The following is a 17189-nucleotide window of genomic DNA, read 5'->3' on the forward strand; positions in this document are numbered from 1 at the left end:
AAAAACTAAAAAACAGAAAACAATACCAAACATAACTAAAAAACTGTTTTTTGTTTTTAAAAACAGAAAATTGTTTTTAAAAACAATTTGGCTTGTTTGGCCTTGCTTTTTAAAAACAGTTTTTAGAAACAAAGTTACAAAAATCAAGAATTTTGAAAACAACAAAATGTTGTTTTCTGTTTTAAAAACTAATTCACTTTTGGTACATATTGTTTTTAAAAATCACTAACCAAACGTGACTTGTGTTTAAAAACTTCAAAAACTATTTTTTGTTCTCATTTCTAAAAACAATTTTTTAAAACAAAAAATAGAAAACAATACCAAACATGCTTTTAAATACTTACAAATTACAAATCGAACTAAACCAATCTATTTGTAAGTGGTTTTGTTTTGTTTGAGCATTGAATTGATCTAACTCAATTTCGAATTTTAAAAAACCAGCATATTGGACTAAATCGATCAGTAAATACCCATACCTCATTTAATATTTTCAAATATTATAACAGCAAATAATTAGCTGAAAAATAATATACAAGAAATATTTTTTTTTTGAGAAATATACAAGAAATACTTAAAACATCGTATCATACACAATGACTTATTTTATTTTATGCTTTCAGATGATGAGTCAGCTTGAGGATCATTAAATTTAATTCTAACCAATGTCGTTTCCTATTTATCATAACAAATCATGATAATCATTATCTATACAACAAGATAAACAAAGATTAATATACGTATTTACCTAAGACTCTTTCATAATAATCATCGAATATGTTAACCTTTCACTTCTATAAGTACTAAACTAACACACCTTCATTTTCCCTTTCGAAAATCTTCCATATTTTCATTTTTTTTTTCTTTAAATTATTTTCATAATAATTCTAATTAATAAAATATATATACATATGAGAATGAGTGAAATTCTTGGGGAGAGAGGGAAAGTGAAGTTGGTCCATCCGGGTCGGTTCGTTGAGGTGTTAAAAGACCCGATCACAGTAGCCGAAGTCATGAGAAGAAACCCGAGACACCTTATAACCCGACCCGACATATTCAAGTACCCATGGGTCGTGTTAAAACCCGATTTGATTCTGCCACCTGGCAAAGTCTTCCTTTTAGTTCCAAATCGCACCGTTTACAATCTCATCAAATCAGGGAATCATCGGGTCCAACAAACGGCGTCGTTTTCGTCTAGTTCGGAATCAGACGACACGTCGTTTGGAGGTGGTGTTAATGAGGAGAGAGATTCGATGGCGGTGGTGACGACGACGCCTTGGCTGGATGAGAAGAACAGTTATCGAGAATTTCAACGGCAATGGATGGAGGAGAGGAGGTCGAGTAGTAGTTCGGGAGGGGTCAACGGTGGGGGTTGTTGTGGTCAACGGAGTGAGGTGGTGAGGGAATTGAAATCTTGTATGAGGAAAATGGATGGTGAGAGGAGATTGGTTGATCTGAAAGTGAGATTTGATTTGAGGAATTTGGGTATGGAGAAGGAGAGAGATGATTATCAGAAACGACAGAGATTTGAGGATTTGATAGATTGGTCAAATTGAAATAAATTCTAAAAAGCAGGTTGTTATTAAAATTAGAATTTGGGTTTGAGACAATTACAAACTCATTGTTCTTCTTCCAAATAAAAATCTCACATAATTTTATTAGTGTGAACTTCATGTTAGAGAAAAAATCTATTAGGACAACTTCCAACAAACAAAAAAAAAGCCATGTACAATTTTTATCTTAAGAATTTTTTATTCTAATTATGTATACTTATGTTATAATTATTTATGGCAATATTTTCTTTTTTTAAATATGGAATACAATAATAAAATAAACACTTAAATATTTTATTGCAAGTTTAACGGATGGCAAACAAAATATTATTTTTATTATTGTTTGGGAGAAAAATCAATGGCCAACAAGAGACCCGTGGTGTTAAAAACATAGGAAAGACCTACATGAATACAAATAAAGCTCATAAAAAGATTGAGAAGATCAAGATCAAAAGTGAACGGGAATCGAACAAATCAAAGTTATATTTAATTCGAATCGATCTGGATGACTTTTGTATTTCAAGTGATCGGTCGAATGACTCATATCTTAATCGTTCGGTTAGAATGACTTGCATATCTCAATCGGTCAATCCAAATAACTCATATCTCAGTTTATTAATCGGCCAGATGACAATCTCAAAAATACATAAGTATAAATAAAATGAATTACATACATTTACGATGGAAGATACATCCAAAAAAGTAACTTACATTCAAGATATAGAATACAAGACAAAAGATTTAAATATCCTAATTAAGAAAGTTACACATTATGAATAGAATAGATATAGAATATGAACATCTAAGATAAAATAAAGGACACTTATTAAATTATGTAAAGATACCTTGTAGGAAGTGAAGTACATATATCAAAAGGTCTTGTTAAGTTAACACTTAAGGGTAAAAAATTGATATAAGTAGAGGAGTTAGTGTAGGAGGAAAGGAGAGATAGAAAAGATCAAGAATGAACAAAAAATAAAGAGTTTCCTAGAAATAAAAATTCTTGATTTTTTTTTTTTTTATCAATGATAAACCAGGTCAACAAAACGACTATAAACTATTACTAATTACTAAAAAATTTACTAGCATATATACTGTAATAGACCGAAAGTGTATCAAAATAGTATATATTTTGAGGATGTAATATAGATTTCTCCAAAATCGTTTTTTAATTTACACAGTACAAAACATTTGCTTAGCATTCATATATGAAAAAATTAATCAAACGTGCAAGTAATATTCCATAAATTATTCGGAGTTTTAAGAAACTTTACATACATACAATCATAAATAACTACATCAAGAAAAATTATCATGTATATATAACAAAAACAAAATAAGGTGAGGATGTAACTAACTATATAGAATTATTACAACATTTGTATATAGTGGGGAAGATGATGATGAGAAAACTAATAGTAGGATCCCCAAATTGGAGGCCACCACTTGGAATGAAAATAAGACTTATAAGAAATCAAAACCATAACTACAACAAGCACCATAGCCACACCCCATGGAGAATTATTATTATTATTATTATTATTATTATTATTATTATTATTATTATTATTATTATTTCCACCTTCAAACAAAGACAAAGAAGAAAAATACTCACGCTTTGTCCTTGGAGTCCTAATCACCAAAACGCTGCCGTATTTAGTAACAAACTTAGCCAAAAAAATCAACAGCAAAGGCAAGAACAAGAGGAATATCTTGAAACCGATAACGGTTTGGTGCATGTGTGATCTGTAATTGGCGTACGACGAAATGGAGAGTAAAACGACAACGATTCCCACTACTGCCATTAATGGAAGAGGAGGAAAGCTTAACGAGGCAAGGGTTCGTTCTGTCCACCCAACTTTCCATGACGAACTGCTTCCGTCTCTTAAAAACCAACCCATTTTATTTTTTAAAAATTCTGTGTGGAATTAATGTGTTGTTATATAATGTGTGTGTGTATATATGTGTGTGTGTGTTTGCTTTGGCATAAATTCGATCGAGGGTGGTGTTAGTCTATAGAGAGATTCTATGGTGATGATGTGTATGTAAAAGGGTCTTAAGAGGTAAGGAAAGAATATATTCTTTGTTCCATATGGTCTCTCTATAATTATTATTTTCTCTAAATTAAAGAAAATATATTTTGGTTATAATAAAAAATTAAGTATGAATTAGATGGTTGATCTCTCTACTTTAAGTTTTGTAATTAATTAAAATCTTTATATTATTATATATTTTTTATTTTGTCAACCTCGGCTCAGTTTTGATGCTCTTAGGATTGTGGTTTTTTCCTCAAATTTGCTTGTTTTTTGTTATTTCTGATGACGAAAAAAATGTCTGGAATACTTTTTTAAAAAACTGATTTAGTTAATCTAGGCGTTGGGTGCAGTTTCAAGCCACCTAGAAGTTCCGTTTGGTCCCCGAAAATAGTTGAATCTCAAACTTTGTTGAAAACGGTGAATATGCTCGGAATACTTTTTAGAAAAATTTCTTGGAATTGACCCAAGTTGACAAAATGTCAACCTGGGCGCTCACTCCTTATTCTTAAGGCTATACATAAATTTTCGTAAATCGTCCAAACCAAACTAGAAAAGTCGACGAAAAATACAAACTAAAAAAATCCTACAAAATTATAAACCGCCCAATCAGTTAATTGGGTGAGTTAAAAATAAGTCCAACCCGCCCAATTAAACTGAAATAACCCGCCCAATTAAACTGAAATAACCCGCCCAACCCGACTAGTGGTTTTCTATTTTTTTTTCACATTTTACTTCTATTATATATAATATATTCTATGATTTAAAACTGTAGTTTGTAGTACTAATTTCATTTATCTTTGCATTTGTAACCCAACCTTTACATTGGGTTAAAAAATATGTAGTATAAATCGGTCAAACTGACTAACGTACAACCCTACTGATTTTGGCACCCACGATGGGGTGTTTCTTCCTTGAAAGCACTTTTTCCCATTTTTGACAAAGACAATGAAGATGCATGAGTTGAATTTTCGATCTGATGTTTGGAAGTGGCCTAGATTGATAGATTGTCAACCCGGGCACTAGTGTTATTCGGGTGCTCAAAAATAAAAGTATTCTGAATCTGATTCTGATGCCTTAAATATATTTGTGGTATGTCTAGTTCATGTCCCAATACAAAGTTTGACTCATTTGCACTAAGACGGTCCCAAAAATTGAAACCCTAGTTAGGGTTGTCAACTTGGGTGCTGGGTGAAACCCTAGGTGCCCAGGCTGATTTTTGAGGTGATGATTCGTATATTTTCAGCTCCCGGGACTTGAAATCTTTTGCTCCATGTCTTCATGGTATATAATACTAAAATTTAGTGAGTTGAAAATGACTTATGGGAATACAAACTACCATTTCAGAGTTATTAGAGTCAACTTGGGCGTGGGGCTAGGGGCCCCTCTCAAGTTGACTGTTATGACTCAGGACTACTCAACTCCGAGATGTTATCTTTTCTTGTCACGTGTCAAACATTGATGTTCACGTCACCAAAAAAAAATTACGAGTTTAACAAAATATTATATACTTTGTTCATGATATTGATGTTATAAGAAATTAATATTTATAGGTAAAAAAGTAAAATCGATCCTATTAAACATGTTTTCCCAATACTTCTTTAGGCTAAATGGTTACATAATATTTATTTAAAAGATTAGGATTTTTCATCTTATTCTTAAAAAGTTGGTCAATGTTAGAAAGTTATTTTTGCCAAGTGATATTTCCAATGCATGTTGTAATGGCATGTTCAAGGCTTGTAATGCATGGTGACTTACACCAAAGTTATTTGATGTAGGCTCAATGTACCTAAATATAGATTCATTTTGTGGCAAGCAGATGAATAGATATTTGCTAACTAAAGACAAATTGTTGACTTGCAACATCCATTTGGGCTCTCATTTATGCCTTATGTAAGTTATTTATGAGCAGGTTCTTCAAAGATCCTCATTTATTTTTTGAGTGCAGCTTCTCTCTGAGAGTTGTTCAAGGTGTTTCAAATTAACTTGGGTGTACTTGTTGGCCACTTCAGTTTCAGCATTGGCTAGTTTGGATTGGTTCAAGGATAGTAATTTGCTTTCTGATGTTATCTCGATTGTAGTGGTTACAATTGTTTATAATTTGTGGATAAATAGAAAAAACTTATATATATAAAAGCTTATACTTCCACTTCTTTATATGGAGTTGATAAAAAGAAATCTTAAAGCCAAAATTAAAAAGATGAATAAGCGAGATTTAGCTATTTTAGATTTTTATAATAACTTGTAATGGGTTTTTGTTGTCATCACTGATTATTAAGTTTTTTTTTATCAAATAAATAAATAAAAGCCAAATTTTTACAATAGAAAAAAAATTATAGGTAGGTTTGGAGTGTTTTAATTTGTTGGACAAGAAAAGAAAATACACAGCATTTTCAATTAAAGCACTCAAAATTGCCTTTATCAATAATCAAAAATAATTTTCAATTTAAGGGTTTGGTTATCATAGAAAAATGTGGATATGTAGATTCACAATTGAAAGTAAAACATTATATTTTATTGAAATTAAATTTAAGTAAGGCTTAAAATTAATTCACAATGTCTATAATTAATTTATACTCATACATGTTACTTGACATTCTTGTATTTATTTGATATGGGACATTCTAATATAAATGTGTTAACTTCTGTTGATAACTCTGTTTTAAGATGCCTTTAAAATTTGTCATGGCTCAAAATAAATTGGTACCTTAACTATCATAAAACAATTGTTAGATGACACACCTTAAAGGTGTCTAATAACATTGCTCTTAAAAAACAAAATTCATAGATACACTCACACAAAACAACACTCTATTAAGATGATACTCCTGTTATGGGGTTACATCCACAACTCATTTACAAGATAGCCAAAAAAATGGCCCAAAAAAAGACAAGAAAGAAGTAAAGAAAAAAAATGTGTATTGGTAAGATACAAAAAACTAAATCTAATCTGTGCTTGCACAAGTTCTCTCAATCACCTTAGAATCAGTCCTATAAGAATGCTTTGATGGTGAGCTTGAACCCCTTGAAGAACTATGTCCAAAGAAGCCAAGTTTACCAATCTTTCTAGAGAAAGAAGTCATAAACTTTCTAGAGCTTGATTTCTCCATATCCCTTTTCATACAAACATGTTCTCTTTCCAAATCATTAAGCCTCATCCTTAGTCGGGCCAGCTCCAGCTTCAGCTCTCGGTTTTCCCTCCTCAGCGAGGCGTAGTTGTCTCGTGGAGACATGGCTGCGCTGAGCGCGCCACTGCTTATCCGCCATGACTGGTGGATGGTAGTTGGCTTGGGAATGCCACCGCCACCAACACCGCCGTCTTCATCACCATAAGAGCTGCAAAGAGAGTTTCTTAGCCTTATTTGCTCAAAGTAGAGAACTTGGACTATTGATTGGAGAGGGAGTCTTTCATTTTGTGCTGCGTGAGCTCCTGCTTCTTGGGATAGCTTTTGAAAGTCTATCAATTTGCATAGTTTCTTTCTGTCTGGTTCTGGTAATCCTTGATGTGCCTGTGTGTGTAGATAGACATTGCCAATGAAAAATTTACTAGTGACCCTTTTCAAAACAAAGCCATTTTATGAGAAATGGGTTAATTTACAGTTTTTTCAACATTACAGATTTAAACTTTCTTTGTACAAAAATACGAATGGTCGTTGTTTTCACATTGTTCCTAGATTATACTATGTTGCTGCAACGTGAAAACAACTTTAAAAAATCAAATTTCATGAAAAATTGAATCTTACTTTTAAGTATATGTCAATGGCTCGATATAGTCCATCATGTAAGGTTCGAGCATGGTCTGGTAAAGAGTCTGCAATGACCAAAAACTTAGCAAGCTTGAGATTTGCATCTGGTGCAATTTCGGCTAAGTAATTATCAACTAACTTGGCAACTTTAAACAATGCCGTTTGAGAAGGTGAGTGAGGACTATCAGATTCAAATACAGAAGCATCTTCCATTTCTTCTTCACTATCATCTTGTTGAGAAAAATTGACTAAAATTCTGTGAACTGTATCAACATCAAATAGAGTATCCCCTGCGTGTTTAAAAGATGGGATTAGGAGATCATCAAGTGTAGCAATATCTAACTGTGATCCAATCCTTCTCTCCAAATCAAGCCTGCAAGCAATGGTACAATCAAGCATGACAGCACTACGCAAAAGCCCGAAAAGGAAAGTTATCGGTACAGCTAGTTTTTCTACCGGTAAGAGGCCAACAATTGTCTCAACCACAAGCTTTTCTTGCCCATTTGAGCCTGAAACAAGATCAACTTTAGTTTGGCTAGAAGGGTTCCAAAGGCTTGATTTTTTTGTCAACTCTTTCTGAGCATAATTCACTAGTGAAACACCTATGCTCTCAGGCCTAACCCCACGACACTTCATGGCTGTTATGACTCTTTGAAACAAATCTATTCTCAAAACAGAAAGATCTTCAATCCACCAATCACCTTCACATTTAGTTTGTCTGTTCATATGAAGCCTCCCTGAGCTGCTGTACTCAAGTCTAGAGAAGCTAGAAGCGATTTGCTCGGCGCAAGCTTTCGAGGCTATGGCGTCTATACAACGACATACTATCTTTAACTCATCTGCTAAAGGAAGCAAACTCTCACATTGTTGAAGAACTTCAACACACATTTCAAGATTCTTGCATACTATGCTGTCTAGATATTCTTCAGCTCTTGAGCCTAGATTGTCTTTAGCATACTCTTCAGTCATTTCGAGGTAATCAGAAACACAACAGAGCTGAGCAACATTTGTGGACATGATTTCAAAGTTGATGCCATAACAAAACTTGGCTGCTAACTCAAATGTTTCAGCTCCTCCTGGTAAATTAAGAAGCTCAACCTTTGATATGTCTGTGTCTCTGTGTTCAGCTACTAGTTTTCGAATTCGACCACTTCGGGATACAAGAGGGAACTTAATTCATCATCAAACAAAAACCATAATCACATCAGACACAGAGCTTGATAAAAGGGTTGAATTAAGATAGCTCAAAGCTCAAATTAAAGCAGAGAAGAAAAAGTTAGTTACCTTGTGTAATGAAAATGTTGTTCCATTAACTTCTAATGTAATATCACTTGGAACATCACGGAAGATCCTAAGAACAAACAACAGTTAAAAATCAATCAAATGTATGAATATGAAAGTGTACATAAAAACACTTGGGAAAGAAAGAAAGACTCAACAACAAACCATTCACTACAACGATGCCTTGAGCTCTTGGCCAGAGAGAGTTGTTGTTGTTGCTTTTCCATGGATGAAAGAGTGTAGAGAAGAAACCCAATAGAGAAAACCCAAGAATGGAAAGGAGAAAAGAGAAAGGAAGATTGGTTTGAGTGATGAATATTGAAGTGGAAGAGAGAGAAAGAGAAAGAGACCCAGTTGAAGAAATTGTTGTTGAACTTCTTTGGCCATTGTCATCAAACAGATGGTGTTCATTGTTGAAAGCATAGATTGCAATTAGCCAAATCAATGGGCCACTTTGGTGGGTCATACCTTACTTCTTTTCTAATATATATTGCAAATATTGTAATAATGTCATTATCAAAGTTCAAATCTTTCAAAATCTCTTGACTATTCTTCTTCCTACTAGTTTAGTTAATAATTGATCTTATGTTAAAACAAACCAAATCAATGAACTCAACTTTTCTTTGAAGGGAAGACCTTTTACTCTAATTTTTTGTTTCTCTTTCCAAAAAATAAGCCAGAAAGAAAGGAAGTGGTGCTCTTCTAACTTTGTTTGGAGAAAAAGTCAAAAAACCAATCAAGAACATAGCCAAAAAGTGAGAACAAAAGTAGTTACTTTAGTTTGACAACTTTGACACTTTTAAATTTTTTTTTTTTACCTTTTCCACCGTATAACGGTAAAGAGAAGCAGAGTATTTGAGTATCTAAATTTGTCTTTCTTTCGGTTCATAATATAATCTGCGCCGGTATATTACGCCGCATGCGTGCGTAGCTTAATTGAAGCGTTTTAATTTTGGTAATTTTGGGAGAATTTTTTTAATTTAATTTTTTTCTATGATCGGTTTAATTATTTAAGTTATTTTACAAAATTTTTGAAAATTTTAACACGCCGAAAATATTGTTTTAACGGTCTATTTTATGTGTTACTATTTTATTTTATACGCGTATGAAATAGATTGTTTGAACGTTATTTTTTACATTGTAATCTATTCTGAATTTTTTAGAATTTAGCATGATGTCTTAAATAATTATAGCGTGCATGACTATAAAATATTTAATTAAAAAAATTTTCTAGATGACGAAATAAATAGGAGGTGCATTGGTACAATCATTTTAAGGAGGTACATTGTAAAAGTATCTAAATTTAAAATATATTAAAAAAATTTAAATTTTTCCCATTTTCCATTGTAACTTCTATTTTAAAATAAAAAAGTCATTTTATTAAAATGATATTTTCATACTTTAAAATGTAATTAAACAAATAAATAAAAGAAAAGTTTATTCATTTTCATTTCTTTCTATTTCATTATTTCTAATCAAACACGCACTTAAGATTAATGTTAAAGGATATCAATAGTGTTTAACACTACTACAAATTGTGATATTAATATAGATGTAATTAAATATTAAATCTTATTATTTTAACTTAATAACTATTATAAAATATTACTAACTATTCATTATTCATTAAGTATCATCTCATAATAGTGTAGGACATTACATTAGTACTTAATAGTGATGCTCTAATCTTAACTCGTGCAATGTGTTGTTTGAATTTTATTTGTTAGCACCATAAAATATTTGAAATTTCACAAATCACTATTAAAAATCAAGATATTAGGGCATGTTGTAATAGTACAACTTAAGATGAGCTAGCAAACATTCCCCATAATAAATTCACCTCACATTTGCACCACATAACTTTAAGATATTTGAGTATTCACCCCAAAAAGCTTTTCTACATTTTAATCAACACCCTTTTGGATTTTTCTTTGTCTTATGAAAAACACTATTAAAGAAGTTGGTAAAGTGGCTTGAAATGGCAGACATTCGTGGTTTAATTACCCATAATGTAATACCATTTTGTCTGGCTGCTTTTGCTAACTCTAGTTTCCATTCTTTTAATTTACACAAAGACAGAAATCCAATCCAAGTATATATTTCATATTCATTTATTATCTCTCTTTGTCTCCAATAGTCCAAATTTATGACTTTAATAAAATTGTTATACAAATAAAATAGAAAATGCAACATAATTATTTTAATATATGGCCAATAAAGTCAATAATCAATCCTTATCTTACTAAAACTCCATAATTTTGGCCCCATTCTTTGGTACGTTATACCATTTATAAACAAAGCTCAACAAAATATAATATATTCAATTATATTGCTATTGAGAAATGAACTCTTACTTTTTTTTGGTTGGAAATTCTAAAGAGTTAATATTATTTTGCATCAAGTGTTTTGTAAAAAAATTTAATTAGATTAACTATTTTATCAAATAAGAAAATAAATCTTGTATTTTTTAAAATAGTATAAATAGGACTATAAGTTTAATTTTTAATTTTTTTTTATAAAAAAATAATTAATTGAAAGTTAATTTTTAGCACGAATAGATAGAAAAATATTATTTTGATAAAAAAAAATTAAAATCAGATCATAATTAATACTATTTTGAGAAAAATTATAATTCACTTTAATAAAATAAATAATTTAATGAGTAATTTTTATAAAATAGAAGATTAAGCTTCTAAAATCAATTGCTTGTTACCCTCTTTTATGCAAATACTCTTGGCCTTTCTCTTTTGGATTATAACAAAGAAAATGTCGAAATCAAGAAATAAAGAACAATCAATGTTAAGTTTATATATATATGAGTACCCACCACCTCTTTAAATTGGTAGGGTCATATATATATTAGTGTTATTAAATGAAAGGGACCAAAATGGGTCTCACCACCTATAATTACAAATACACTATCATATCTTATGATCATATATCATTATCTTCCACTACCACCTTTTCTTTTCCACCCTCTACTACTCTATAAACTACATTTACATGCCTTGCTTTGTTACTTCAACCTTTTTTTTATTTATTTTAGTTTCAGTAATCATTTGTTTTCTTAAAATATATACTAATAGCAAGTTTTATTATGGCCCACCCGCCAAAAATAGGTGTATCGGTGGTACCCTCTAGTATTTCTTAATAGTATATACTGTAATTATTTAAGATATTAATTTTTAAAAAATTTAAAATAATTTAACAAACATGCTATACTAAAATGAGGTAACTAATTTTTGAAAGAGAAGGTAGAGTTTAGTAGAGTTCTTTATGGATTGGTTTATTTTGATTTTTTTTTTTTTTGAACCAAATTAATATTGATACCAAATTAATTTGGTTTGGTCTAATGTTTATTTATTATTGTTTTTTTTATAAATTTAATCACATGGTACACAACATACCTAATTATCAAAATCAATCAGTTTTTAATGAAAAAACCAAACAATCAGAAATTAAGATTTGGTAGCTGATAAGTGAAATATAAACCCTGCAATTAAATCACTTACACATGAACAATTAATTTAATTTATATATATAAGATTGGGTGATTCTACAATGCACCCCCTTAAAATGGATGTATTGATGCACCCTCTATTTGTTTCGGTATCTAGAAAAAAAATTAAATCTAAATTTTTTTCATATTCATGTACGTTATAGTTATTTAAGATATCCTACAAAATTTTAAGAAATTTGGAATTATTTACAATATAGAAAACAATGTTCAAACAGTATATTTTACACGCGTATAAAATAAAATAGTCACGCGTGCAACACACTACTTGAACGCAATTTTCGGCGTGTTAAACTTTTCCGAATTTCTTAAAATTTTGCAGGATGACTTAAATAAGTATAATTTACATGACCATGAAAAAAAAAATTGATTAAAAAATTATTTCGGATACTAAAACAGATAGAGATGTATCGGTGTATCCCTTTTAAGGGGGTGCATTATAGAATTTCCCTATAAAATTTGGTTTGAATTGAATAAAATTTGAAACTATAGATTGAACAACCCAAGAATTTAGGTTGAGGATATGGCCCAAAAAAAATTATTATTATTTAAGTTAGGGAACCAAAATATAATTTATTAAAATATATATTTACAACCCATACATAATTTATTTTTTATTTATTTTTTGTTAAGGAAGGTATGTGTAATATTATTTCTTATTTATTTTTTTTGACATATAAAATGTGTAATATTATTTGTTTAGTTATACATTATTTTTTAGGTTTGAAAGTCAAACGTCAACACAAACAATATCATATAATTTAATGGTGATGGACATCACATGAACATGCTGCATGCATAAGGATATGATATATATATATATAGTATATGATATGGACCCTAAAATAATTGCTATTGGTAAACTTTGGAATAGTTTCGATTCGATTCCAGTATCAATATTTTGTTTTCATGTTATTAATAAATAAAAACGTTATCTTCTTTCTTTTTTTTTTTCTTTTTTGCAAATACCATCTCTTCTTTTTTATTACAGCAATTTATTTTTTAAAATTTTTTTCTTTTAAAAAAAACAAGCTATAACCAAACCCAATCATCCTCCTAATTGATACTTTTGTCGTAAATTAAGCTGATTAATTAGTAAATTAATTCCTTGATTGATATATTTTATCAAAATAAAATTCTTTGATTGATATATATTTTGATTTGGTCATATCATATGTCTAGCTATAATAATTATTAGGTTGGCCTTAAGTTTTTGTTTGACAAAACTGCCCCTATTACACTGTGCATCACATTTATTTTTTTTTTATATAAATATATGAAAAAATAAAAAGTAGTACAACAAAAAGAAAATTTGTCTAATGATTTAATGGAGGAAAGAAAAGCAACAATAATAGAGAAGAATTTCATGATTTGCTAAACTTCATTCATTGTTGATTGTTACATGACAATGTTTTCTTTCATTGTATTTGGAAAACATACATAGTTGTACTTATTGTACCAATCTTAACACAATTCAATGTTTTCACTAGTTTGATCATGCATATTTTAGCCTCAACCAGCCAATTTATTTCTTTACTTTAATTTGAAAAATAAATAGAAAACTAATATATCTATGTACTGAAATTAATTTTACATAATTTAGTCAAAAAAACAAAAATTATTCTGAATGTTGTGTTGGTTATTTAAAATGAAAGAAATAAGATTGTATGGTATGAGAAGTATAAATATTAAATAGGTAAAAGAAGTAGTGATTTTAGCTAGAGTTAGTCTTGATCAATGCACATATGCTCAGATAAATAATTTATTTTTATTTATGGAAAGCTAATAGAGAAGGCTATGCTTAACAAATTTACCGCATATAGAGAAGGCTCCTCGTGTTGACTGGGGAGTGCCGTTGGTGGATATTTTTGCAACAAAACTTTTAGATGGGTGTGCTGAAATTAAATTTGTTAATAGAGATTGTAATAAAGTTGCTCACTCTTTAGCCAAGTGGACTATTACTCAAAGATGTAATTCTTTTTGGTCAGAGGTTTTACCCTCTTGTGCTGCTGCCATTTTAAAGGCAGAGAAGCCTGACCAGTTGTAAGCTTTGTTTTGCTGAATAAAATGTTTTTCTTTCAAAAAAAAAAAAAATTACCGCATATAGCTATAATTGAGTAAAAGTATTATCGCAATATATTTCCAATTAGTGGAAGTATGAATTTTATACATTAAAAAACAAAGATGATTTCATTTCATCTTAATTATACTATTTGTTAGTGTAATCTAAAACGATTTACTAAAATTGCAGATTAATCCATTTTTGTAAACACATTTTTTCTCAAAAATTTTAAAGAAAGATTACTCCTATACAAAATCATATTATTTTATTTTCAATTCTCCTTACTAAACACACATTTGCATTTTTGTGAATGTTGCTTTTAAAGATAGCATAAGTTGTTGGATTAAAATCCTCAATATGGGCTCATATGTATATTAGTGTATTGCTATTTGAAGTTTGGCCCAAAATAAAGTGATCATTTTAGTAATTATGGGTCATTGGGTATTAAAGTGTCATGGGCTAAATGTGTAGATACCCTAAGCGATATTTTTAATTTATTGAGGGGCTAAATTAGAAATACTTAAAATTAATAACCTAGCTATGAGGTTATAAATTGGTAGTGGTCCCCAAGAAACAAGTGCCAATTTCTATTCTCATCTTCCCCCATCAAGAGAGAAAATTAGAAAACCTAAGTCTTGTTTTCTTGGAAGATCATTACCCAAAATCACCACAAAGATTATCTCTACAAGATGGATTAAGATCATCACTATCTATGAATTAAGGTACGGTTCCGCTATTTGAATTCTTCTCTTTGAATCAACAAAGGTATTCTTTAGATCTATAGTTATACACTTATAATTATATGTAATATGTTTATCTATAGAATTGAATTTTGTTGTTGCATATTAAATGAGTGATATAGAATTTAACAAGTGGTATCAAGAGCCACTTTTGATTGATTCTTTGAGAATTTAAGGTTTATGTTAAAGAAATTTGGGAAATTTAAAAATTAGGGTTATGGTCTTTCCACTTTTTGGCTTGAGATATAAATTTATATATGTTTATATCATGATGATTAAGTAATGCTATTTTTTGGGTTTAAATTTTATTTATTTGTTTTGGTTTCATAATATATCGTTCTCCTCTGATGTATTGATGTATTGATTTTTTATGACTACCGTATAAATATAACTTGATGTTTGATTGCCATTGAATCAATGGTTTAAGATAAGTTATGAATTACAGTAGCACACCCTCGAGATTACAACAATACTCATTCCAAATTATTACTACAGTTACCAATAAATTCAAAATACATGTTATATCTTTTATCCTAATATCAATTTCGTAGTATTTTTTTTTCATTAAGGGGATTAAGCTTTTGGATATACATATATGTGAATTAAGGATTTGGTAAGATATTATGTGGTATAATATATTTATTGTATTCATTATGTAAATATATATATGGGAATTAAGGATTTGGTAAGATATTATTTGGTATGTATTTATTATATTCATTATTTAAATATATATATATATGGAAATTAAGGATTTGGTAAAATGTTATTTAGTATATATTTATTGTATTTATTATTTTTTATTTGGGATTGATGTGTTATTATATATTGAGATAAAGTCAAAACTCATTTGAATCAATTTTGTTCAAATTTGGCATACTAAAATTTTAAAGTTTGTCTCTCATTCTAAATGAGTTGATTGAAACATGATGTCGCCAAAGCAACCTCTCTTGTGTAGATTGCTCATGAGGAATGTTAGATGTTTGTGTGTGTGTTTCTCATGTAAGTATTGATCGGCCCAAAGGAAGGTTATACTTATTTTGAGGGCACACATACTTGTGGTGATAAATATGTGACAATTATAAGGTTTCCATGTGAACAATATGTACAGTCCAAAGATTGACAAATTGTTTGACAGGATTTATTGTCAATATTTGATTGCTACAACAAGAGTACCGCTTACAGTTAATATTACTGTCCAAAGACTTGATATTAATGGTGTGTTTGGTATCTTGAGATGGGATTTGCCATTATTTGAACTTATTTTGTTATGTTGATTCTTTTGTGAACCCTTGGTTATTTTGTTCTATTTTTTTTGCTCATGTTTTAGTTATATCTACCAACATAAAGTTAATTCTCATGCCAATGAGATAAATTTTTAAGTAAAGGAAAGATGCAAATATGCTTCTTTAGCTACCTTGTTTAAAGAAAGGATAAGGACAAAGATAAAATTCAGTATGTTGCATATGGAACACATTAAAAAGAAAGTGCAAAAGATTTTAGATATGGAATTATCTATGACTTTTACAAAAGGAATTAAAATAAGGTTAAAGTGTTCCAAGTATGTCATTAGACATATCTAATGAAAATAAGTTTCTCACTATGGTTTGTTTTGTAAATGATTTAATTTATTGTACCTAACTATACTTAATAAGTAATTTTTATGAAATTTCTTATGTAAGTATACTATGGAAGGTTATCTATGAAACTAAAAGCCAAGTGATGATGAAAGATTCATCTTTAGGGGCAAAAGTGAAACATCTACATATGAGGCTATAAGGATATTCAAACTATGGTTAAAGACTAGTTATTTTTTGGATTTGGAAAAGACTTATACAGTATCATCACCTAGATGAGTTTTGGTTTTGAATTCTATTTTGAATAAGTTAGGACATTCTTGTTCATTTAGAAATTAAAAGTCTTTTCCAATATTGGTTCTACTAGCTCTTTAATTTATGTATTTATTGAAATTTGCCTCATATAAAGAAACCTTATAATTTCTCTTATGGTACAAAATATAAATTGAATCATGAGAATTCTATTATACTTTGGTATAAGTATTAAGATTATATCTCCCAAAAGGAGAATAGAAGGACTTATTTTTAATAGAATTCTTGATCCCTTGATTTAATAAATTTTAGATTTTATAAAGGGGTAACAAACAAACATAAAGAAATCAAGCGACAAAATAAAAGTTTCATTATCTAAGAATTTATGCTATATTTTGGTAGATCTTTCCTCATGGTTTCATGGAATGATC

General features: G+C 29.6%; 2 protein-coding genes across 2 annotated transcripts; both read right to left on the reverse strand.

The window, feature by feature from the left end:
• Window positions 1-2774: 2774 nt before the first annotated feature.
• Window positions 2775-3505, reverse strand: LOC115714625 (uncharacterized). The gene has a single exon (XM_030643371.2). It carries the CDS (start codon window positions 3449-3451, stop codon window positions 2963-2965), a length of 489 nt encoding a protein of 162 aa, XP_030499231.2. The 5' UTR covers window positions 3452-3505; the 3' UTR covers window positions 2775-2962.
• A 2764-nt stretch (window positions 3506-6269) lies between these two features.
• LOC115714737 (BTB/POZ domain-containing protein At5g48800) lies at window positions 6270-9270 on the reverse strand. The gene is made up of 4 exons (XM_030643493.2): window positions 8776-9270; window positions 8614-8680; window positions 7327-8499; window positions 6270-7092 (listed from the first exon to the last, which is right to left on the reverse strand). Exons 1-4 carry the CDS (start codon window positions 8835-8837, stop codon window positions 6529-6531), a joined length of 1866 nt encoding a protein of 621 aa, XP_030499353.1. The 5' UTR covers window positions 8838-9270; the 3' UTR covers window positions 6270-6528.
• Between the last annotated feature and the right edge of the window lie 7919 nt (window positions 9271-17189).

The sequence above is a fragment of the Cannabis sativa genome, chromosome 4, assembly GCF_029168945.1.
Source record: "Cannabis sativa cultivar Pink pepper isolate KNU-18-1 chromosome 4, ASM2916894v1, whole genome shotgun sequence".
Classification (NCBI taxonomy): Eukaryota; Viridiplantae; Streptophyta; class Magnoliopsida; order Rosales; family Cannabaceae; genus Cannabis; species Cannabis sativa.

Excerpts from the sequence above, each read along its gene's own strand:
- LOC115714737 (XM_030643493.2), bottom strand. The coding sequence starts at position 8,837 with ATGGAAAAGCAACAACAACAACTCTCTCTGGCCAAGAGCTCAAGGCAT. Across the intron at positions 8,681-8,775 it reads AGGCATCGTTGTAGTGAATG|GATCTTCCGTGATGTTCCAA; the intron begins GTTTGTTGTTGA and ends GTTTGTTCTTAG. Across the intron at positions 7,093-7,326 it reads CCATTGACATATACTTAAAA|GCACATCAAGGATTACCAGA; the intron begins GTAAGATTCAAT and ends CTACACACACAG.
- LOC115714625 (XM_030643371.2), bottom strand. The coding sequence starts at position 3,451 with ATGGGTTGGTTTTTAAGAGACGGAAGCAGTTCGTCATGGAAAGTTGGG.